Below are 23006 nucleotides of genomic sequence, written 5' to 3'. Positions count from 1 at the left end.
CTGGTATGTGCCAGTCAAGCACTTTGGCTACGCCCCTATAATGACGATAAATTCATTAAAGGGGCAGCTGCTTGACAGCATAAATAAAGCATTAAACGAAAGGTTTTGGCGATATTTTGTCTTACTCAGTCTATATGAAGCTTAATCCAAACAACATATTTTAACTGCGCAGAAGACAATAAATATTGGATCTTTTGGTTAAATCATGCTGTGCGAGCTAGAACATTACGTGTCTTTGCGTGTTTACGTATGCGGAAGCAACGGTTGGAGAACGAACTATTCAGTAAACGGGCTCTGAAGGCAAGACCGCTCGCTGTTCCCTGTGTTGAATCGTACTTTTACCGGCTACAGCACGACGGGGTGCTGGTGGATGATAGAGGGGGCCAGAGGGGTGAGTAAAGTACAATGAACGACGCCAAGAAAGACGGGAGTATGGCAGCAGACGGAATCCGGGGACCGGGTGAGCTGCAAATGGCCCCCTCTGTGAACCACAACCAGCATGACAACGGCACCGGCGACGAGCTGGTGAGCTCGGTGACGCTGTACAGGCGAAGGCCCCGGCTGCTACACGGCACTGTCCTCCCGTTTCTGGCTGTTTTTTACCCGGGCTGGCTGTACGTGTGGTTAGGAGTGTACGGTGCCTCCGAGTATCCGGAGGCAGGCCTCCTGGCGTTAGCCGCTATCGGGATCGCGCACGTCCTCACAGCACTATCTGGTTATTGGTCCGTGCACGCGCACTGTTGGCTCACTTGTTCCAAGGTAAACATACAATATAAAAAAATAACAATAATAATGCGATAGCGTGCTGATATCACTAGAGACCCCACTGTTTCCCCCTTCCTTTAGTAGAGAGGTCAACGTTCAGATGCAGATAGGGAGTCGGTGTCTTACCTGAAAACACTATATCAGGGCAGGACCGTGCTACCCAAAAATGTCATTTAATCCTAACAGTCATTCTGTAATGTATCATGTAAGTAGCAGAGGGTTTATACTGCCAGTTTAAGAAAGAAAATTGCATTACATGGTAATATAAATGACATGACAGTATCCTGAAATTTTACAGTTGGCCTTTTACTCACAATTTATGTGTTTTCTCAAGAAGCAAATATATAAAATATGTTGCACCTGCAAAATCAGTATATTAGATTTGCATTAGCAATGCAACCAGGTACCATTTTTTCTGTTATATAAAAAACAGTATTCTTTTTACCAATGTGCTTGAAATTCATATTGATCAAGTGAATGTGTGTCATGCCATGTCTCATTGGAGAGGGACAAAGTTCAGAGGCACACAGCAGTACCAAAAATAACTGACCTGGTAAAGTGTGTGAGCTTGTCACCTGTTCATTTGTGTATGCAGGAACCAGACCCAAACAAGGCTACGCTGGCAAAGATCATACCTACCCCCAACAATGGCTCTGCTGAGCTTGTGGCACTACAGAGGGACCAGGTTAGTTCACATATTTACTCTCAGGACACCCTAAGTTGTCTTCATTGGAAGTCGCTTGATCTTACCAGTTGTTTGAAATCCACACCAGCTTCATCACTCCTGTCTATGTATTGGTTCACTGTAGGGTGTCATTGTTTTCTATTGTTATTTGTAATGGGACTTTTCTAAAGTGGTTACCCTTGTCTGTCACAATCACAAAAATATTTAGACTTGATTTTGATGTGCCATAAAATTTTTCTAAAGAAATAGCCTTCAAATTTAAGTTGGACAGCAAGTGTTGCAGAAAGTGTCAAGAACAGACTTATAATGTGGTGCAGAATAAAAGAGGACTAAGGTAATACTTGTTTCATTTAGATGCCAGTGATCAGCTGCGGCCTGTGACATTCGTTCTTGAATTATGTGTAAACTCTGACAACTGACTTTTGATATCCTATTGGATCCTATTAGCTTAATGCATTTTTCCCTTATACGTCATGAATGCTGTATGTATTTGCCATCTCTTAAGTGGAAGTGGTTAGGATAATTCTGGTTTGAAGTTTACCACAATTTGTTTTTAATGTAGGTTGTAGTAATATGGTGATAAGCAATAATCATAAAAATAGTACGGGGTAAAACTGCTTTTGTTTTCCTTTCTCGAGTGCTACAATTAAAATTTTCTTTCCGTTCTTTTTTCTGACTTTTAGGGTGACAACGGGGAGGGGATTCTTTCTTTTGAGTTTCAAAAGATCCGCTACATCTTTGACAACAAAGAGAAGAAGCATTTCCTCCCAATAGCATTTCCAATTAGTAACCCAATGGGCTACTTTCAGTCCTGGCGTGGCTACCAGGAGGAGACTGAGCTCAGAGCTGCAGAAAAGCGTTACGGCACCAATCGCGCTGAGATGGTGGTGCCAGATTTTTTGGAGCTCTTCAAAGAGAGGGCCACAGCTCCTTTTTTTGTTTTTCAGGTATATCTTTGTGTGTATGTGTGGTTGAATGGTTATGATTTGTATTTTTTATGGTAAAAATTGGAAAATATATCAATTGTGTCTGTATCCATGTGAAGTAATTTACCCTCTGCCATCGATCAGGTGTTCTGTGTGGGTCTGTGGTGTCTGGATGAGTACTGGTACTACAGCGTTTTCACACTGTTCATGCTAGTGGCGTTTGAGGCCTCCTTGGTCCAGCAGCAGATGAGGAATATGTCTGAGATCCGCCGTATGGGAAACAAGCCCTACATGATCCAGGTAGGCTTGATCAAATTTAAAATTTTGTCTATTATATTTTAAAGATTCTGAATCTTATTTTGTTCAGAGCCATTCACAGCTGCATTGTAGGCTTGGTTGATACCCTGAGCTGGTGACAAGGTGTTGGGGCAATGTGCTGTAACAAATATTATATGTGCTGATTTTAAGTTGCATGTTCTATGAGTAAAGGATCTGCTCCCAACATCTTGCCCCATGATCCTACAGGGCACCTTCAGAGCTTATACGTTCCGTGCCTCAAAATTTCAGAACTGTTATGGTGGCACTCAAAGGACCAACAAAATATTTGGCAAGCATGGTTATATTTTACTACCTGGGCGAATGTGACTCAGGTGATGGAGTTGATTGTCCACTAATCCCAATGTTGTCTTTGGGCAAGACGCTGAACCCAAAGTTGCAAAGACGGCAGGCAAGCACCTTACATGTCAGCTATGCTGCAATTAGTGTGTGTGAAATGGGGAACACTGTAAAGCAGTTTAAGTATGACTAAGGTAGAACTGCTCTATATAGGTACAGGCTATTTACCGTTTTGGCTCATAAGTGTGTTTTCCTTGCATTTAAAGCATCCCAAATTAATTATGTATTTTGTGACAGGTGTATCGCAACAGGAAGTGGAGACCTGTTTCGAGTGATGAACTTGTCCCTGGGGACATAGTCTCAGTAGGTGAGTGTCCTGTCTCTGTTTTCATGATTTCTCAGCACAAACATCAGCTTGACTCTGTTTAGGTGTTTTAAAAATATGTATTCTCTACTTCATAGGACGTTCACCCCAGGACAACTTGGTACCGTGTGATGTGCTGCTACTCAGGGGCCGCTGCATTGTGGACGAGGCCATGCTGACTGGGGAGTCTGTGCCACAGATGAAGGTTAGTGACTAACAGAATAAAGTGTACATGTGGAAACACTGTAGTATAAACCTCTTTTTTTCTAAGTTGCATTAGCTTATTGTAAGGTTTCATACTAAATGCTGATAATGTGGGGTGTGTAGGAGCCGGTAGAGGATTTGGACCCAGAGCGAATCCTGGATCTTCAAGTGGACTCTCGTCTCCACGTCATCTCTGGTGGGACAAAAGTGGTTCAGCATAGCCCCCCTTTAAAGGCCAGTGCTGGACTCAAGCGTAAGTGCTAATTCTTCTTTTCATTGATCTGGTAATAACAAAAATGTACTGGCTGAAAAATCAGTGCGTTTAATAGTGCATCCATCTCCCATTTTTAACAAATAAAGTGCATGCTTAAGCCTTGTTCTTTATGTACAGCTGTGGACAATGGCTGTGTGGCCTATGTACTGCGAACCGGATTCTATACCTCTCAGGTGAGAAATTTTCTATATTAACTTGTTATATATACTGCTGTGTTACTTCTTTTGCTGCCATGCATTTTAGTTTGAAATTGATTGTGATGGGTTTGTTGATGGTGAGTTGAAAGTGTACTGTATCTATGTTGCCTCTAGGGTAAACTGTTACGGACCATTCTCTTTGGTGTGAAGAGAGTGACAGCAAACAACTTGGAGACTTTCATCTTTATCCTGTTCCTCCTTGTGTTTGCTATTGCTGCAGCTGTATATGTGTGGGTAGAAGGTGAGTTGCGCACAGTCAGCTCATTAAGATGAGATTCTTGTTTAACTCTGGCATAGCTGGCATAAGATATATCTGAAAAGTGGATTTGTGCTTTTTATTACCCCCTCAGGGACCAAAGATCTCAGCAGGAACCGCTACAAGCTGTTTCTGGAGTGCACACTTATCCTCACCTCAGTGGTTCCACCAGAACTTCCCATAGAGCTTTCCCTAGCAGTTAACACATCTCTTATTGCCCTGGCCAAACTTTGTAAGTCTGTGTGTGCTTCTGTCTTGCCTGTATGTGGAATATATATAAGATGGCATGCACAAAGCAGCTTATGATACAAAACTTGTAGCAGCAGTGTTTCATTTGAGTCTTCTTTTTTTGCCAAAACTCCTGCTCAGATGTATTCTGCACAGAGCCCTTCAGGATACCATTTGCAGGGAAAGTGGAGGTTTGCTGTTTTGATAAAACAGGAACACTGACCAGTGACAGTCTGGTGGTCCGGGGAGTAGCAGGCCTCAGGTAAACTCTGCCAGCCATAATTATTCTTTGTTGTACCCAGCATGAATTATGAAGCACAGACACATAACATACTATGCTATGCTTGATACTTGTTATTATTTGAAAATGTTTCCGTTATGTGGAGCATATCAACTGATGTTTGTGTTTGTAACAGAGAGGGAAAGGAAGTGATGCCTGTATCTGAGATCCCAGTTGAGACTCATCGGGTAGTGGCCACCTGTCACTCGCTGGTCACTCTGGATGATGGACAGCTGGTCGGAGATCCACTAGAGAAGGCCATGCTGACTGCTGCTGACTGGACTCTTACTAAAGGTACGGGGAAATGACCTCTACTAAATGCACCATGCAGGGCAGTGGCCTGTTTGTGAGAAAACTTGTATATGCTCATGTTTGTTGTTTGTGTTGGGTTAAATATTCATGTTTTAAACTAAAATTTACATATAGTTCTGACTTGCAGTACAATATTTCAGGTTGCACCAAATCTGTTGTGTTAAGCTTTAATTTGACAAGCGCATCTTTGAGCATTGCTGTTTCCACTGCACTTGAATTCTAAATGTTTGTATTTGGCCACATTTCTTCACAGTTCCTAATAGCACAATGCTTAAGAGTGTGTCTCACTGGATCTCATCTCTTTGACCAGATGAAAAGGTGTTCCCACGAGGCATCAAAACCCAGGGTCTGAAGATCCACCAGCGTTTCCATTTTGCCAGCGCTCTGAAGAGGATGTCAGTCCTGGCCTCCTATGAAAAACTGGGCTCCACTGAACTCTGCTACATCTCAGCTGTCAAGGGTGCTCCAGAAACACTCAGAGGAATGGTACATGCTGACACAATCCCTAAAATATACTCTTGTTTTTTCTACCTTAATCAAACACATCCTGACATGGCTGTGATTGTAGTTTGCAGAATATCCATCAAGTTATGACGAAGTCCACAGGGAAATGTCACGGGAAGGGGCTAGAGTACTGGCCTTGGGCTACAAAGAGATGGGGCACCTGAGTCATCAGCAGGTTCTTATTTCATTTTCCACAAAACAGTCACAGACTGTCTGAATACTCTTGTATGAGAAAAGATTGGCTAGAAACTGAACAAAATCTTTTTGGGTTACATAGGTCCGGGAGATGAGTCGCGATGCTCTGGAGTGTGACTTGCATTTCGCTGGGTTCATGGTTGTGTCTTGTCCCCTCAAGAGTGACAGCAAAGCTGTCATCAGAGAGATCCAAGAAGCATCTCATCATGTAAATAAGTAAAATTGTACTTGTGTATTTATACAGCATGGTTTCAGGATGGTTAATATTTCTACCTCTGCTTTCAGGTGGTGATGATCACCGGTGATAACCCTTTAACGGCGTGCCATGTAGCAAGAGAGCTCCACTTCATCCAGAAAGAACACACACTTGTATTGCAGCTAAGCCCTGATCGGGGTAAAACAAATATCACTTTACAGAATTACATGTACAACTAAAGTAATGCAATAGGTGTTTTTAACCAAGAGAATAGAAAAAGCACAATGTTATGTAACAATACTATTCTGCTTTTCAGGTGAGTGGCAGTGGGAATCCATTGATGGCAGTGTGTGTGTACCCCTGCCCCCTCCTTCAGTTTCCTCATTTGTGCGTCAGTTTGACTTGTGTGTAACAGGAGAAGGGCTGGCTAGATTAAGCCTTGACCCCCGGCTACTCCACACCCTTTTGCCTCATATACGAGTGTTTGCTCGTGTTAGTCCCAAACAGAAGGTACATCCTAATGCAGCAGCTGTATGTACCATATAATGTATGTGTTGTATGCTATTTATGGACATACCCACTCTAAAACACTTTTTAAAAAAATCAATTATTAAAAGCAGACCTTTACCTTTAGGTCCCATTTAGTGTGCCTTCATTTGTTTTTCCTCCACTGCCATTGTATAACCGGCCAAACGGCTTCATGGGAGTTAGAATACACAGAAAGTTTAGTCATCTCAAATGTGAGATGTGGTTTTTGTGAAGGAATCAAAGCTTATTAGTTTACCAATAATACATTGAACTCGATCACAGGACGAAGCAGAACACAGACAGATGGTAGTCTATGATTACAGTGCTTTATAAATGGAGGAGACCACTCTTTTTGTTTGACAGGAAATTGGAACAAACTTGCGTAGATTTCTCAGGGAATTGTTTAAATGCAGTTTGGAAATATAGGCAATCATTATAATGTCGAATGACCGATGGATATTACTGGATCTAACAATGGTTTATTTGTTTTAGGAGTTTGTGATCACCAGTCTAAAGGGGCTGGGTTATGTAACACTAATGTGTGGTGATGGTACAAATGATGTGGGAGCCCTCAAACACGCCCACATAGGTAAGATTTATCAACCACCAAGACAGAAAGCATGAGTATAATGTGTGACCCCAACAGTTTGCAGTCATTCTAGTTTCATTTTTCCTCAGGTGTTGCTCTGTTAGCCAATGCCCCTGAGCGCATGCCTGAAAAAAAGAAACGGAACCGAGAAAAGGAGGCAGCCACATCAGAATCCAGACCTTTACCACCAGTCGGTTCAGGAGCCAAACTAAGCTCCAGGGCAGCCAGACAGCGGGTGATGGCCCAGAGAGAAGAGCAGCTTGCAGCACAAAAGGTATGCTTCTTCATGATTTGTGAAGTGCCTTCTTCTTAAAACTTACTTATGTAGTCTTACACTCTTCTCCAGTTACCAACGTGAACAAGTATTTATTTATAGCAATCAAAAATGAAATTAATTTGTCTTTTTTTGAAATGATAAGAGTTGTAGTTATGAGTTGAATTACACTGGTCTGAAGTCAGGATTTTACCGTGACAGGAAAGGATCAGTCAAGTCTTACGGGAACTTGAAGAGGATCAGGTACAAGTAGTAAAACTGGGTGATGCCTCCATTGCTGCCCCCTTCACCTCAAAACTGTCCTCCATACAGTGCAGTGAGTAATATATGTTTCAACATGTTTCAACTCTTGGCAAAGTTTCAAAAGATCCAAACATAAAGCACCTTCCCATGTCTAAAACTTGCTGACTCACTCATTTTTATTCCCAGTCTGCCATGTAATAAAGCAAGGCCGTTGCACTCTGGTGACAACACTCCAAATGTTCAAGATCCTTGCTCTCAATGCCCTAGTGCTGGCCTACAGTCAGTCTGTACTCTACCTCGAGGGAGTGAAGTTCAGCGATTTCCAGGCGACCCTGCAGGGCCTGCTCTTAGCTGGATGCTTCCTCTTCATTTCTAGATCAAAGGTGAGAATTTATGTGAAGAAATATGGATTTAAAATGTGTCTGACTCTGATTGCTCACAAACTATAATTGTTACTGAATGTTTTTCTTCCACAAAGACAGGTGAGTTTTGTTTCTGATAATAACCAAATTAAGAATCTTTTCTCTCTCATTTACGCAGCCACTGAAAACGTTGTCTCGAGAGCGGCCCTTACCAAACATCTTCAATCTTTATACGGTGTTGACTGTGCTGCTGCAATTTGCTGTCCACTTCTGCAGTCTGGTGTACCTTTACAAAGAGGCACAAAGCAGAAGTCCGCCCAGGTAAATCAGAGTAAGACAGAAAGAGATAGCATGAAACAAAAAACAGACATTCTTCTTTTAAAGTAAAGTATATACCCTGATGGTATCATTCATCGTTGTTGTGTCCTTTTATTCTTACATGGAAGACAACCAGTTGTACATTCTAATGAGGCCCACAGAACCCCGCACATTAGACTCTTAAATGGACTACCAAGATGATGAACATTTTTTTGCTGCTAAATTAAGATCAAATTGAATTCTTTCCCATCATTGACTTGAAAAACAATGTTAAATCTGTTTCAAAAAATCTGAGAGTATGATTTTGACACTAAGCTAGATTGTTGGTAACAGATATTTTTTACCTATTTTTACCTTTATCGATTACTTTAAATGCACGTTTTGCACATGTTCCCACCTACATTAAAGAACTTGAACATTTAATGAGCCATTACATACACTAAGAGTCTCTGGTTGTCCCTGTTGCTAGCCTAAACACTAGCATGCGTTCACTATCAGGTTGACCAGGCTCTGGTACAACCTGCCTGCAGATCTCAGCATTCCTGAGTGTCTTTCTTCTTTTAAATGTCTTCTTAAAATATATTTTTACTGCTCAGATATACTGGTTTTAGCCAATGTTTCTGTTAATTCTACATGACAGTCTTATCTAACCTAATTTATCTTATTCTATATGTCTTGCAATCTTTGAGAGATGTTTTTCTTGTTCCTTCTCTCTTGCAGAGCGGAGCAGTTTGTAGATCTTTATAAAGAGTTTGAACCCAGTCTAATTAACAGCACCGTGTACATAATGTCCATGGCCATGCAGATGGCCACCTTTGCCATTAACTATAAGGTACTTATCCTTAATACTATTAGTAGTCGTCATCTCTGCAGTGCTTATAGTATGTATAAAAAACCTAAGGATGTATTTTTTTGCCTATAGGGTCACCCCTTCATGGAGTCTCTTAGCGAGAATCGACCACTACTATGGAGCATCGCTCTGTCAGGTTTAGCGATTGTGGGCCTTCTTACTGGTTCTTCCCCAGAATTCAACGAACAGTTTGCTCTTGTAGATATTCCGACTGAGGTGAGCTGGTGTTATTTTGCCGTGCACGGTCTTGCTTCAATAGCCTCGTAATAATGATATACCCCATGAGGTAACCTGCTTCTTCTTTACTTTCTTGCAGTTCAAATTAATAATTTCCCAGGTTCTCGTTGTGGACTTTGTTGCCGCTCTGTTGGTGGACCGTGTCCTGCAGTTTCTGCTGGGCAAAGGAACTCTCAGGCTGCCTTCTTGAACTTAGTGCCAACAGTGACCGCTGCCCTTACCAACCAAACTGTAAAGGGAGAGAAGACTTTGGAGTGAGAAGAGAATTGAAGTTTTTGTGACATACACAAGACAGCTGAGACTGTCATGGCGTGCAGTACTGTACACCCGGTGTATCCCTTCCTTCCACTCTGCCCCTCCTTAACCATCTGTGTTTCTGTATTTTCATCAACTCTGTGTTTTAATTATCCTTCTGTTTTTTCATTACTCTTCATTTTTTTCTACATTTCTCTCTGTGTCTTTATCTGTCCCTCCCCGCTGCTACAAAATGCCATGAAGACAGCAGTATTGAGTGGAGTGTGAGACTGTGCCAGCCAGAGTGAAACATACAGGCACAAAAAGGGGCTTTCTCCAAGAGAATTGCAAAAGTGTTTTGGATTTTTTCTTTTTGATTCCCCTTGGTTTTGTAAAAAAGTGACAAGCATCTTTAACAGACTTATAAAGACTTAAACATAAAAAAATATGAAGTCTGCCAAGTGTTTTGTCAAGTACAAGTACTGATGGGCATGATGAGCATATCCAACTGGTTATGAACTGTCCTGTTCCCAGTGATAGGTAAGTTTAAAAAAAACAATCAGGGTCTGAGACTACATTGTAACTGTGCAAAGAAATGCAGTCATTTATTGAATTTTTTTTTTTCATGGGACATGTGTCACTGGCTAACACAAATATGACATTTATTAAGCATCATTTGATCAAAAAGGACTGGAAGCTGTCTAGCATTGTTTTTACTTGCCAGCTGATTGTAGCTACCAAGCATGGTGAGTTCAGATCAGCCATAGGTGACAGCTTTTTATCATTGATGTAAACTTGCATAAAACATTTGTTTGATGAACAAAGTTGAGCAGCTTAAACAAACTACTTTTATCAAAAGAAAACCCAGAAAGAAATCCCATTGCTTTGTTAGTCAAGTACTGTAACCAAGCCCTAAAAAACTAGAGGTGTTAATGGGCCGTGAAATGTAAAATTTACACAATTCCAGATTATATACAGACATTCGATCAAGAATATGCTGTATGAGGGCATCATGTCAAAGTAGTTGTGCGAGAAATTGGTTCTAGCCTATCAACTGCTATTTTCTGCTTAGTCAACAAAAAGAGGCTGAAATACATTTAAGATAAATATATTGTGCATGGCAATTGTCTCATTGTCTAGGTTGTACATTGATTATTATATTACGATCTCTAAGTACTTGTATTTGAGTTTCAGAAACAACTTTAAAAATTGATTGGCAATAATGCCATGCCAGCCATTTTTTTTTGACAGGAATCATCCCATTGCCAAAGCCTTTCTTATAGTTAAAAAAAGTTAATTGTGTAGGTGGGGTTTGGGATGTGTTTGAGCTCGTGTAAATGTAATATATTAGTCTATTTTTCTAAGGGTAATTTTAAAGAGAATGGCCTGAAGAAATTGTTGAAACATTAACGTACTGTTTTACCTTTACATCTGAGTTTTACGGTTTTGTTATACTTTTTTTGTTTATAAATGTTGCTCACAATTTTGTATCTTTTCACCACGTGTGTGCAGTTGGTTACCGGGAGTAGGGATGAACTTAAGTAAATGAAATGAAATAAGCTTCATCAAACCCGCTAAAATGGAACAGCTGCTGAGTTTTATTAGAACTAGTATGACACAAATATACAGATAAAGGTCCCTGTAAGGAAAGTGGTGAAGCCAACATGGTGTAGATAAGGGGATGTGCAAAGACGAAGCACAGCAACTCAAATGATAAAAATACTGGAAATGACTAAACTGAATGCATAGATGTAGGTTTGTGGTTTCATGAGAAGCTTTGGTAAGTTGTAGCAATGACTGTATAAAAGAAACAAATCTATAACAGGGAATGATACATTTTTGAGGAACATGTAATTGATTTAATTTCTTACAATCTTAGCCAGTGACTTACTCTGATCTAATGGAGGAGCACAACTAATACAGATGTCCCAGGCAAGAATTGATCTATCGGCATGTGAATTACTTCTCTGTAAATTAATGTGTTCATTTCAGTGAACTGGAGACTAAATCTAGAATTAACAAACACTGAACTGTTCCTTTAAGCCTTTTTAACATATAATGAGTTCAGGTTTATTATTCTACAGTTGGGCGGTTTGATGACGTCCATGATGACAGAATCAGCTCCTTTGGTATAGACATCTATCCATCCATTATCTACACCGCTCAATCAATCCTCATTAGGGTCGCGGGGGGCTGGAGTCTCTCCCATCAAACTTAGGGTTAAGGCAGGGGACACCCTGGACAGGTCACCAGTCTATCACAGAGCTACACATAGAGACAAACAAACACACTCACATTCACACCTACGGGCAATTTAGAATTACCAATTAACCTGAGCATGTTTTTGGACTGTGGGAGGAACCTGGAATACCCAGAGAAAACCCACGCATGCACAGGGAGAACATCCAAACTCCATGCAGAAAGATCCCGGGAAGGCTGGGACACGAACCAGGGATCTTCTCGCTGCAAGGTGACAGTGCTAACCACCAAATCACTGTGCAGCCTTCTATTAATTTAGTTACTGCTTAAAACCTTAGATATACCTTAGTGTGCTTTTATCAGATAACAGCTATAATTTAAAAACTAAAGCAAATTACCAGTAATTGGGAAATACCATAAAGGAGTTCAAAGCTGTTGAACAAAAGGTCTACAATAGTGAGGTCCAAAGTACCAGAAAGCTCTTTGGCTAAGCGTGAGAAAACCAGCCAGTATGTACAAAGATGATAAGGGCCCAGGTTGACCTTTTGAAATACAAGGTCAGCACTTGATCTCAATTTGATCCAGGCAGATCAGAACAAGAGGACTGGATTCACACATCACCAAGGACACCTCTCTGCACACTCTGTTATTACAGCCTGCATTTGACTTTAGTATTGGAGTAATACATTTCTTACTTTCAAATAAGGATGCTAAAGAATTATCCTGAGCATCACACTATTGTGCACTTTATGGTCAATAAGTCATAAAATCAGAATCAGCTTTAATGGCCAAGTATGTACACAACATACAAGGAATTTGGTTTTGGCTGTTGGTGTCACCCTAGGAATATGGAAGGGAATAATAAAAAATAAAGAAACTATAGAAAGAGGAACACGGAGGAGAAAAAAAATTGTAATAAAATTAAATATCACTCAATATATACAGAAATTTACAGTGGTGCAAAAATGACAATTGCTATAAAACAGCAGTGCAAATGATAATTGCATGATGCAGTGCAAAATGCAAATTTTAGCTTTTTATGAGTACATTTTTAAAATGCCATGCTATCATTTACCTGCCCTGTTATTGCAATACCCCTATGTCCTACACATAAGCAAAGCCACACATCGCTTAACTCCTCTAGGTCATAGCCACACCAAGTTTTATATATCACATAGAGGACTTACCTTTTTACACGTTAAAATATCTTTAAAGGACCAGTTCAACTTGTATAATGCAGTTTTCCACTTGTCAAAATGTAAATTAAGCTCTTACATTGGGACCTAAATTATCAAAAGCATCAAAATACCTTGATTTAATTAACAAGGAAATATTTTAAAGATTATTACCTCTTAGGAAAGTTGCAAAAGGGACAATTTATTTCTTTTTCAAATACAACTCATCTGTAACTAATGTCAGTCACCGTCTGGTTTCCAAATATAAATAAAGATAAGAGACAGAGATACCAAACACCTGTAGCCTAAACAACAGAAACAAAACTATAGTATCGTCTGTAATCGTAAATGTCATGCCTGGTTATGCTAAATAGTTAGTGCAAACATTCATTTGGTCCCAATACACTTTGTTATTATCACTGTGTTTGTGCGTTATGACTGTTTGATCCACATATAGGCAGCTGCAGAGTCACAAACAGGGCAATACAGCTTTAATAAGGAGCACTCGTTTTTTTGGTACATCTATTAAAGAAAAATATATGATGATTTAGCTATGAAAGTGAAAGTGGACCGTCCTGTCCGGGGAAACATATGTGTAAATATTAATATCTTTATCTACCTTGTTCCCAGCTCCCTTCACCCTCTATTACCACGAAACTACATTTCCCATAGTGCTTAGTTCCGTAGATGGGTTTGGCTTGTTGGGCGCGCGCTGAAGGAAAACAATTTGAAAAGAAAAATGGCGGAAAAGCATTTGGAAGATGGAAAAGACGGGTTGGTATCTTGTTTTTAAACCGCTGGTTATCGTTAAAAACGTTGCATTGTGTTGACAAAGTGCAGGAAAAACATTTTTGGCTAAACTATGAAGGTGGTTGGAGCTTTAAGTAAATTATTGTTGTGGTCTGCAGTGTTTCCTAATGTGAACGCATCAACGAAACACGACATTAGCATATTTTGCTCGCATGTATTTAGCGAATATGTTTATATATATATATATATATATATATATATATATATATATATATATATATATATATATATATATATAAACTTTGCCTTGTCACTTTTTGCAGGTGCGTAAGTGCCGTCGAAGGTGATAACCACAATGAGGTGAGACATCTTCACTCGTTTAAGCTAACAACGTCTCTGCGAGTGATAGTTGTGTACAACACAGTGTCACTGATACACTGATCATGTTCAATCTCTGTACAACAAGGTCATCTCAGTGAAACAGACACCAAAACGACGCTCTTCTACAAGTCCCAGCGCAGCTCCCCCACACAAGTCTCCCCGTAGCGACAGTAAAGCCTCACCAACAACGCAGACATCAGATGGAGGTGAAGGACAGTCAGAGAGAGACCGAAAAGAAATGCAGTCAGAAGACACGGAGGATTCTGCTGGTCCCTCTGTCAGCCCTACACCACGGAGGAAATCCTGGAGAAGATCCACCATAACCCGACGCTCTCTCCCTGCCCTTCCCAACCCATATCAAGGTGAGATGTGCAACTTTTTTATTGCCTATTGTAATCAGTAAAGAAAAAAATGCTTATCTGCGATATAAATAAATGTGTATGTGTTTACTATAGCTCTGTGCAGGAACATAAGCACATCCTTATCACAGCATGAGAGGCTTGAGAAGTTGATGGATGCTTCAATGAAGGTGAGTTGGCAGGGCTCTAAGTGTCAGAAAATTTGAAAAATCAAATGACCACGAACTATATCTTACTTTTTTATGTCACTGCTATTGGCTGTTTGTGAATCTTTTCACTTCAATGTAAATTTGGAAGGATTGTGAATTACAAAGAGGAATCTTCTTGTGTTGATAATCGGCCATCAACTCTGGTTTTGATAACACTGAAAGATTTTTAAATGTCAGCCATAATTAGACTGCAAGGGTATTGGTTGCATTATGTTGGAGGGACACAGGCACTAAATGACTAAAATTCTGAATGGATTTGTGTCTTATCATGTCTACTATGTTTCTAGGTGGCAATAGAAAGAACTCAAAATTTGCTGCAGTCCATGCCAAACACATCATTGGAGTCTTTTGAGAAACAAGGTTAGTGCTTTTTTTTTGGTCCACATTTATGGAGCGCTTGTGTTTTGAATGGCATCGAAAGACTCAGTTAAAGTTATTTCTCTTACTATTCTGGGGTTTTTTTTCGATGTAGTTGAACACATCCAGAAAGAATGGGGTTGCCTTGCCAAACGCATAGACAGTGAACAACACCAACTCCCTCCCAGTGAAGCCAGGTATTATAGCAGTTTTTTTTATACATTCCCATCCATGTAATGCATTGTAGTGATTTTTTTCCTTGTTTCTGCCTACAAATTGGTATTTTATAATGTTTTATGCATGTTATTTGCTGTCATTTCCAGTAAGCCTGCAATGCAAGGAGCCATGGAAAAAGTCCAGAGAGCCATCAACAGGTATGTTGTTCTTTGCAACCTTGAATACCCATTTTCTGTTTTAAAAAATACTTACCAGACAGGCATAAAGTTTTACTAAAACGCATTCACACTTTAAAAAAAAAAAAAAAAAAAAAAGAGTTGTCACGACCTGTCTTTGCCCTGTGTTGTGTTTTAGGCTGCAGGCTGAAAGTGAATCTTGGGAGGCACTGTTGAACAAACACCGGAGCAAAGCAGAGGAATTGGAAAGGTGGACATGTGTGCTGTCATACTGTAACACTACTGCTTTAGAGTGTGTCAATATTGTCTTCTCAGATTTGTGTTGTAATGTGGTTATTATTCTTTGTAGGAAGGTGGAGCAAGGCCAGAAGACAGGTGTATCCCTAGGCCCTACACCTGTGACCCAGTCATCACAGCACCTTTTCATACAGAGTAAACCAGACTACCATGTTGTCCTCTGTAGACAGCAACCCAAGCTTCAGACTATGGGAATGATTGTATGTTTGAAATTTTTGTATCATTACTAAAAGGTCTTTGGGCTTAGTGGAAATATTTGACTGTTCTGGCAAAAGCGCAGAACAGTTTTAATTACTATATGATTCCTATATACCATGTTTAAGGTAATGTATGTATGGTTAAATCCAAAAGCTTGTGGAAAAAAGTACTACTAAATTACTACTTGGCTATGAGAGTGATGAAACTCAAAACAGATGTTAGGACAGTTGTTGGGCTGTTTGTTTAAGTTGCCAGCACTGTCACATTTAGATTAAAGCATACTCACAGAACCTTGATAAAGCAGAAAAGCTGTGATGGATTATGAGTCCTCTCCTCTTAATTCATATGTATGGCTGTCACTTTACCAAACTAGCTCTTATTGTCGCCTATGTTTTATCATGATTATTTAATAACCATTTGTCATCTACAAAATAACAAGATTTCAACAGCTTTGAACTGAAAATACACAGACTACTACTCTAATACAAAGGCATCAGATCTGTTGAAATACCATTAACATTTACACTGGATTTATTTTAATTTGGTTTTATAACTGTTATTTCTTTTCTTTTTTTGGTTTGTAGATGGACACTCAGTGTAAGATGGTTAGAGAGCTTCTGTCCATCAAGGAGCACTCACAGCTATTGGTGAAAGAGACCAGTGGGCGATTGGGTAATGATTTTTTTTTTTGGCTAATCATTTCACTCAATTTCTTTTTGCACTTTCATCAGTGGTTTAGCGAACTAACCTTTAATCTGATGACTGTTTCTTACCAGCGGCAGAGGAAGGATTCCAGGATCTTTCATCGGACCTCCTCAGGAATCTCATGGCAGCACCTTTATCCTCTGCAACTACATAGTCTGTGGAAAGCAAGCATAAACAGCCTGTCCTCTAACAGATCGTGGCTCTGTATGACTTGTATGTGAAACTCAAGTGTCTTTCTTGTTAATTTTACTGTTTTGACTTGGTTACATGTCATATCTTTGCTCTGTCTTTGTTGTCTTGTTTCATCGATTAGTAAAATAATTATATATTTTCTGTCAAAGCAATGTTAGTCTGCAGCTGAACTGTTAAAAGGCGTAGTTCAAGTAATGTATGTGTTTGACCAGCAGGTGGCAGTAGCTGGCTACACAAAGCTGTGACAAGCTAGGTGAATGGCTAGAGAAGATTTTTCTGTTAAGCCTTAATTAAGTGCAATCTCACCTGCAAAGCCTGAAACTGTTAAGGTTAGACTATCAGTTGTTTGAAACCAGACGTTTTTGAAACTTCGCCAGAAATTTTGCAAAATAAGATTATCGGTTGGTCCTCATAAAATATACACAGAAAAACAAAATATTCAGCCCCAAGTTATAACCTGTCTGAGGAGGTTTGCATCAGAAATCAGTACTGTTTTATCTTCATAAAATGAAAAGTCATGGGATGTATTTGAGTTGACATTTTAAGTGTCTGCTATTTCATAAATACTTTCAAAACTGATAAGCCAAAAAAGTAGAAGAACCCTGTATGCACTACGGAGGATTAAGCAAAACAAGAGTTTTAATACAGATGGCTTGTCATTAGGACATTGCCTGCAATTTTTAGTATATGTACAGTCCTTTTTATTTGCTCATCCTCAGTCACATTTAGTCTCCTTTTGGTGCCGCATCTATTTCACTTCATCAGTGTCCCCTGACCATTCAGGAGGAGGCCCCTCCCCCACAGTGACTCACCCCCATCTCTTGCGTTTGGCTTGGTCACTGATGCAGAACGAAGCTTTGACATTGTACCAGTCAGTCAAAGCTTTGTTCGCCATCACTCCTTTTTCTTGGACCCCTTTGCTCATTAATGTTAATACTTAATTTGGTTCTCTGAAGAACACAGCAAGACGAATCCCCTTTTGCCAACAATATACTGTGCATAATATAAGGCAGGTGGTTTTAATGTTGTGGCAGATCAGTGTATAACAGTAAATGACTTCCTCTACTCTGCAGTTATGATCTTCAACATGGAGTATGGTGATTTTTTTTTCCTTGAGATTATATTCAGGCGAGTGACTAGAGAGCACAGGGACAAGCAAAGAGAAGACAAGTGGGGTTGTGACCGTGAGAGTTGTGACTAAGGGAGGATGGTGCACAGCAGGAGAGATCGATTCTTATTTAGATGAAAATGAGGCTTGATGCTTGTGGGGTGAGAGGAGGGCAGCTTTAGCATCCAAATGAATAGAAGTTTCTCAGAAATTATCCTTAAATGAATCACTAACAATAAAACAAAAAGTTTACAAAGCCACTGACAGTCTTTATTTTCAAGCAAGGTCTCTGTTCATGGTGAAATAAATGACTTTAGGGGCTACATGCTTACAATTTAATTATAAACTGTTGCTTTGAATAACCTTAATGACACCAGGAAGTGGCGCATTAGAAGTTATTTTTTACGTGTTTGATTTAGATACAACGCATATTTGAATAAAGATACTTTGGGTGTGACTGGGCTCTACAGGTTTCTTGTTTGTAGACTAATATTAAAAAGCAAAGGAGGGTTCTTTGTGTTGTAATATATATAGGAATATTTTCCCCATTTAAATCTCAAGTTTTTCTGATTTGAGGCCTGATTGTGGTAGGGACAACTTTTCAAAGGGTTAATCTCCACTGGGTCTATCATATGACCACCAAGAAGCCTGACCTGTGACTTGTGCTATATGCACATGCAAAAAAACAATTACTGTATAGGTTTACTGTATTCTCTATTCTTGTTGTCTCTAACTTTAGATTGATTAGCTACAGATTGTAGTAGATGGATGGTTGGAGAGTCAGCATAAACCACTGCCAGTTTGGTCCTACTCCCTCATGCACACCCATCATCTCTTCTCAGTATAGCAAGGCTGGCTGCAGCTCTCCTCCACATCCATTCAGTCAGCCATTCGTCTTGGAAGGCTGTCTCTCTGATGTGAGTGATAAACTACAGCAGAATTGCTCAGTTTGCAAAAAACAAGGACACTTGTTTTCAATCTGCTGTCAACATTTTCATACTGAAAACTGATGGGATGTTTCATTCATTGGGGGTTTAGGACAGAATGATATTCTCAGTGTGGGATGTTTTGCTTTGGGATGGAGTATAGCAATTGAAATTAGCACACTTTGCACAAATATATGGGCAGATTGTGCAGTAGATGACACAGAACAAATCAGCTTGAATTAAATGCTGTATTTATAAAAATAAGTAGGCTATACTTACTCATGAGCAAAGATAGGCTGTGGATTTTCAAATTTCACTGCTTTTGCACTTGCTCAAACAAATCTTTAAAATGCAGTTCTGACACATCGGTTATTGCACAATGTTTTCTAATGTTTACAGTTGTGTGTGAAGGTTGTTGAAAGCTCGAATTTTAACAAACATTCGCATCAAAGTTGGTTTCGAAAAGCATTTCGGTGAGTAGGAAATTTCGCAAATTAAAAATGCTTATTTTTCTTCAACCACTTATAACGGGACAAGCAGTGCTGGTGACGTAGAGGGCTATCCATTTGTAAAGGCCGGAGATCTTGGTCACCTGGAGGAATAATGCAGTTGTGGTATCTGGACCGTTGTTTTGTAAATTGAACGTGTCTTCACCGCTGCTGCCATAGCTATTATGAAAATCTGTGCACACGAGAAGCCCCCTTTACTGTAGCAGTTTACTGATTAACCCACCCGTTAGCTCGGGCGCCTCGTTGCTATGAGTTTAATGGTCAACGCCACGCACACCTCTCGCGCAGATAAGAACATCCCACATACTCGCGCGACATCAACAACAATGGCAAACCGTAGTCTGTTTTGGTAGGAGATTTCTGATTGGAGCTACACGGTCTCAAACTCCACAATCACGACTAATTTGTTCTCCTGAATTGACGAGTTTTATGTAAAAGCGAGCGTGTTCGTCCGTGGTTATATTTTTCCGTTTCACATTTTTTTCCCCGAAAATGTGCGAGGCGCTGCTGGCGAGCTCACACAGTCTGTGCATGTGTGTCCCTGCTGCTTTTCTGCTGGGCTACAGCTACTAACCTAGCTGCTTTTCACTCGGTGGTTAGCTAACGTTAGCCTGGCCGCGTTTATAGACTTTAGGAAAAAAACACAAGCGAATGTAAACCGTATTTGTGCTATCTGTTTTGTGACAACAGCGCTTAACTATTTTGCTAATCGTCGCTGTTGGGTACGGTAAGAGGTATTGTATGATTTGTCGTAGAAAATACTTTGCTGGCTAGCTAATAGGCTAGCTATTTGTGTGTATTCTTCGACTGAGGAAAACGGCGAGTTTTCTTTGAAAGTATGGATGACCAGACCAGGATGATGACGGGTCTCACCGGACTCGGTGGACTAGCACAAGCCGATGTAGGCGACCCTGACTCGGTCAGGAAACAACAGTCCCTCGGTCAACCACAGCAAGACATCGGGGATATCCTACAGCAAATAATGGCCATCACCGACGAAAGCCTGGACGAAGCACAGGCCAGGTAAGACAGGCGAAGAGCCATTTTCCACACATGATAGCTAAGCTACAGTGCGTTTTATGTCTTATTTTTGTGCTCAGGCGTTTGTGTGAAACGTTCACGCAAGGTAAAGCGTAATTGTAGCATTAATCCAACTTCACGTTACAGTGCAAATTGCATCTAAACTACGAACGTTAATATACATTTCTTTAACACCCATTTAACAATGTTGTAGTTTGTAAGAAGCTCTTTGTTACTTCAAATCGCGCTTTATTACAAACTATGCTTTGTTAACATGTCCACAGGTAAAAATAACGTTAAGGTACTAACGTTAATTTTAATTGATTTAATAAAGAGGCGACAGTAAAAAGTTTTAACTCCCATTTGGATTTGTGACAATAGTGGACGCATAAAATACACAGAACTACTTTGCTAACGCTGCAACGCCAATCGTCTTGCCATTACATGGATCTTTTGGTTTGACAAAAAAAAGTGGTTTTAATGACCCATGCAAAAAGAAAAACCTTGTTTCAAGAGCGATTTCTCCATCTACACATTGGGTCACAGGGTAGCATAACACGGTGGCGCAGATTTCCCCTTAACACCAGTTTATCAAACTATCCTCAACATAAAAATACTTTTGTTGCTAGTGGCGGAACTATTTGAGCAAATTGTCCTCTTGTGGTCATGTTGCTAAGGCTTTCAAAATTACTATGATTTTCCCAGTCATAGTAAAATGTATCCGAAGTGCTGCTTTACGTGAAATTAGGTATTGAAGTGCAAATGAGTGGATAAATTAAGATAAGGTTAAGGATTAGTCAGTCCTACATATCAGCCAAGTGCTGTCTGCGATGACAGCAATTATTCATCCATATGACTCGTCACGTAATGTTTGTATCGGAGACATTTTTACGTACCATTATTATGGGGACTATGCATTGCAGTGAGCGACTGACCCACACTCATTTGCCATGTGGCTTAAAGAGCATAAGGTCAGTTTCAAATGAAGCGTCAGTATTTCAACAATAGACAACCGTCCATTGCAAGACTGTGGCCACAGTGTGATGTGTCATTAGCTAGTGATTTTCCACCCAACATTTGACCACCTGGTTCTCTTAATTAATTCACTCCTCTTTCACTCCCTCCCTCCCTGGTGTTCATCCTTTTCATTGTGTGCTGGGTGCAATCAATTCTCCTATAATGTGTACGCGAGTGCAGCTGTCCGCAAATCGAGTTTCTATTAATGAGATGGTGCGAGGGGGAGGGATGATGCTATACTGGCAGCCTATGAACATTTGGATATTACCTTTTCTTCACTTCAAGTTTGAGGACTTAATCAGGCCTTATTTCATCGTGCAAATATTTTTGCTTTTGAGTATTTATTTAGTTTTTACTTCATTATTATTGTTGTGGTTATTATGATTATTATTTTTGTGGTTTTTTTTACCAGCTTTGTTTTTTTTAACTTATGATTTGTGCAGTTTACAAAGGTTGAACTTTTGTAAAATGGAGAATATAAGTTACATTTATTTGATTAAGCCAACTGTAGTGTAAGAAATCACGTAGAAGGCTGCTTATTAGATGCTAACAGTCTTTTCTGAATAACTAATCAAAGGTGTGGCTGCTTTCAGAAGTGCTAGGTGTCCTTGCCTGTATGCTTGTATTGATCTAAACTCCCACTCAGAGCATGTCCTTCTCATGCTACATGTGCCTAGGATTAACACCAAATGAATGCAGCCTGAACAGTGGACTTGAGAGTAAATAAATAAGTATATTTAAGTGTGTGGGTGTATATACACTCCGCGACCACTTTATGAAATCTAATGCATTTCCGGTACAACAACTACCTCTGCTTTTACAAAGCTTTTACATTTGCTGTTATAGTTGATGCTGTCAAAAAGATGGTAGTTCTTGGTTGTTTATTTTTGGGGTCATTGTGAGTGGTGGTAAGCCGTTCTTAATATTTTGTCTTTTACCCTCATCCCTCAAAAAATGTAGATAGTTTGTAAAAGCACAAGATATGACATAGCTGTTGTATTGGATTACATTAGATTTCACAGGTGTATCTAAACAAGTGGCCAGTGAATGTATGGTGCCACACGATATATATTTTTGTCTGTTAATTTCGTCTCATTTTTACCTCAGGTAAGGGGTCAAAACATAAGCAGGTTCAGAATTACACAGGGGCTGTTGTTATGGATAGGCATGCTAAAAAATAGCAGTTGATATGACTTAAGTTGTGCAGCCTTTATTAACATCATTCTAAACTCTGACCAAGTTTGTCACCCGCACATCAATCTTTCCCTTGATCTACAAATTCATGTGTAAGGGTGGCTCGCATATGAGCACGACGGCCTTGTCATGCAAGGTGGCAGTGTGTTGGGATGGGGAGTGGTTAGGGCAGCGCAAGAACTCAGTGTTGCAGAGTACACTTCCTGCGCACCATCCGCCCTCATCCTCTCACCCTGTCGCCATATGTTCAGATGCTGGCCAGAGGAATCGCCGGCGCATTGGGGTGGATCAGACGACCCCACAGAGGGAGGGAGAGCAGGGGGGGGCATGGCAGGGGGTGGCCTGCCACTCAACTTCCAGCACAGGTCAGTACAGGACCGCATGAGCACCCCCTTCTCCCCCCTCTGCTCATACCCTCCAT

The 23006-nt window shown here is 40.2% G+C and overlaps 3 protein-coding genes across 11 annotated transcripts in view; all 3 read left to right on the top strand.

Annotated features, from left to right (window-relative positions):
• The first annotated feature begins 246 nt into the window (after positions 1-246).
• atp13a1 (ATPase 13A1) lies at positions 247-11134 on the top strand. Its single transcript, XM_023277949.3, has 25 exons — positions 247-759; positions 1361-1450; positions 2134-2397; positions 2521-2676; positions 3289-3358; positions 3454-3560; positions 3683-3812; positions 3951-4006; positions 4145-4271; positions 4381-4518; positions 4656-4776; positions 4931-5088; positions 5417-5592; positions 5675-5785; positions 5888-6013; positions 6091-6199; positions 6318-6511; positions 7022-7118; positions 7208-7392; positions 7594-7708; positions 7822-8018; positions 8176-8318; positions 9036-9147; positions 9238-9381; positions 9482-11134. The coding sequence occupies exons 1-25, from the start codon at positions 406-408 to the stop codon at positions 9590-9592; spliced, it is 3591 nt and encodes a 1196-aa protein (XP_023133717.1). The 5' UTR covers positions 247-405; the 3' UTR covers positions 9593-11134.
• Positions 11135-13691: 2557 nt separating this feature from the next.
• Positions 13692-18376, top strand: LOC111573696 (uncharacterized). Its single transcript, XM_023277981.3, has 11 exons — positions 13692-13784; positions 14084-14120; positions 14227-14503; positions 14597-14670; positions 14997-15069; positions 15182-15263; positions 15390-15440; positions 15598-15669; positions 15769-15916; positions 16499-16586; positions 16691-18376. Exons 1-11 carry the CDS (start codon positions 13750-13752, stop codon positions 16771-16773), a joined length of 1020 nt encoding a protein of 339 aa, XP_023133749.1. The 5' UTR covers positions 13692-13749; the 3' UTR covers positions 16774-18376.
• A 1240-nt stretch (positions 18377-19616) lies between these two features.
• pbx4 (pre-B-cell leukemia transcription factor 4) overlaps positions 19617-23006 on the top strand; it is a 47264-nt gene continuing 43874 nt past the window's right edge. For 2 of the 9 annotated variants that reach the window (XM_035951759.2, XM_035951758.2), the window contains exons 1-2: positions 19635-20377; positions 22837-22950. In XM_035951759.2, the coding sequence (XP_035807652.1) occupies positions 20193-20377; positions 22837-22950 (299 nt within the window). In that variant the 5' untranslated portion in view covers positions 19635-20192. Of the gene's footprint in view, positions 20378-22836; positions 22951-23006 lie in introns of all 9 variants that reach the window. The other 7 variants (XM_055005058.1, XM_055005059.1, XM_035951760.2 and 4 more) reach the window with 7 other exon arrangements.

The sequence above is a fragment of the Amphiprion ocellaris genome, chromosome 19 (genome assembly GCF_022539595.1).
Source record: "Amphiprion ocellaris isolate individual 3 ecotype Okinawa chromosome 19, ASM2253959v1, whole genome shotgun sequence".
Classification (NCBI taxonomy): Eukaryota; Metazoa; Chordata; class Actinopteri; family Pomacentridae; genus Amphiprion; species Amphiprion ocellaris.
Note: the sequence above shows the minus strand (reverse complement) of the source record. Positions and strands in the feature narration are given on the sequence as shown.

What these genes read in the sequence shown, in the direction of transcription:
- LOC111573696 (XM_023277981.3), top strand. Translation starts at nt 13,750, where the DNA reads ATGGCGGAAAAGCATTTGGAAGATGGAAAAGACGG. An exon ending in TTGGAAGATGGAAAAGACGG is followed by an intron (nt 13,785 to 14,083) that starts GTTGGTATCTTG and finishes CACTTTTTGCAG; the next exon opens with GTGCGTAAGTGCCGTCGAAG. An exon ending in CCTTCCCAACCCATATCAAG is followed by an intron (nt 14,504 to 14,596) that starts GTGAGATGTGCA and finishes TGTTTACTATAG; the next exon opens with CTCTGTGCAGGAACATAAGC.
- atp13a1 (XM_023277949.3), top strand. Translation starts at nt 406, where the DNA reads ATGAACGACGCCAAGAAAGACGGGAGTATGGCAGCAGACGGAATCCGG. An exon ending in CCGGATTCTATACCTCTCAG is followed by an intron (nt 4,007 to 4,144) that starts GTGAGAAATTTT and finishes TGTTGCCTCTAG; the next exon opens with GGTAAACTGTTACGGACCAT. An exon ending in GTGTTAGTCCCAAACAGAAG is followed by an intron (nt 6,512 to 7,021) that starts GTACATCCTAAT and finishes TATTTGTTTTAG; the next exon opens with GAGTTTGTGATCACCAGTCT.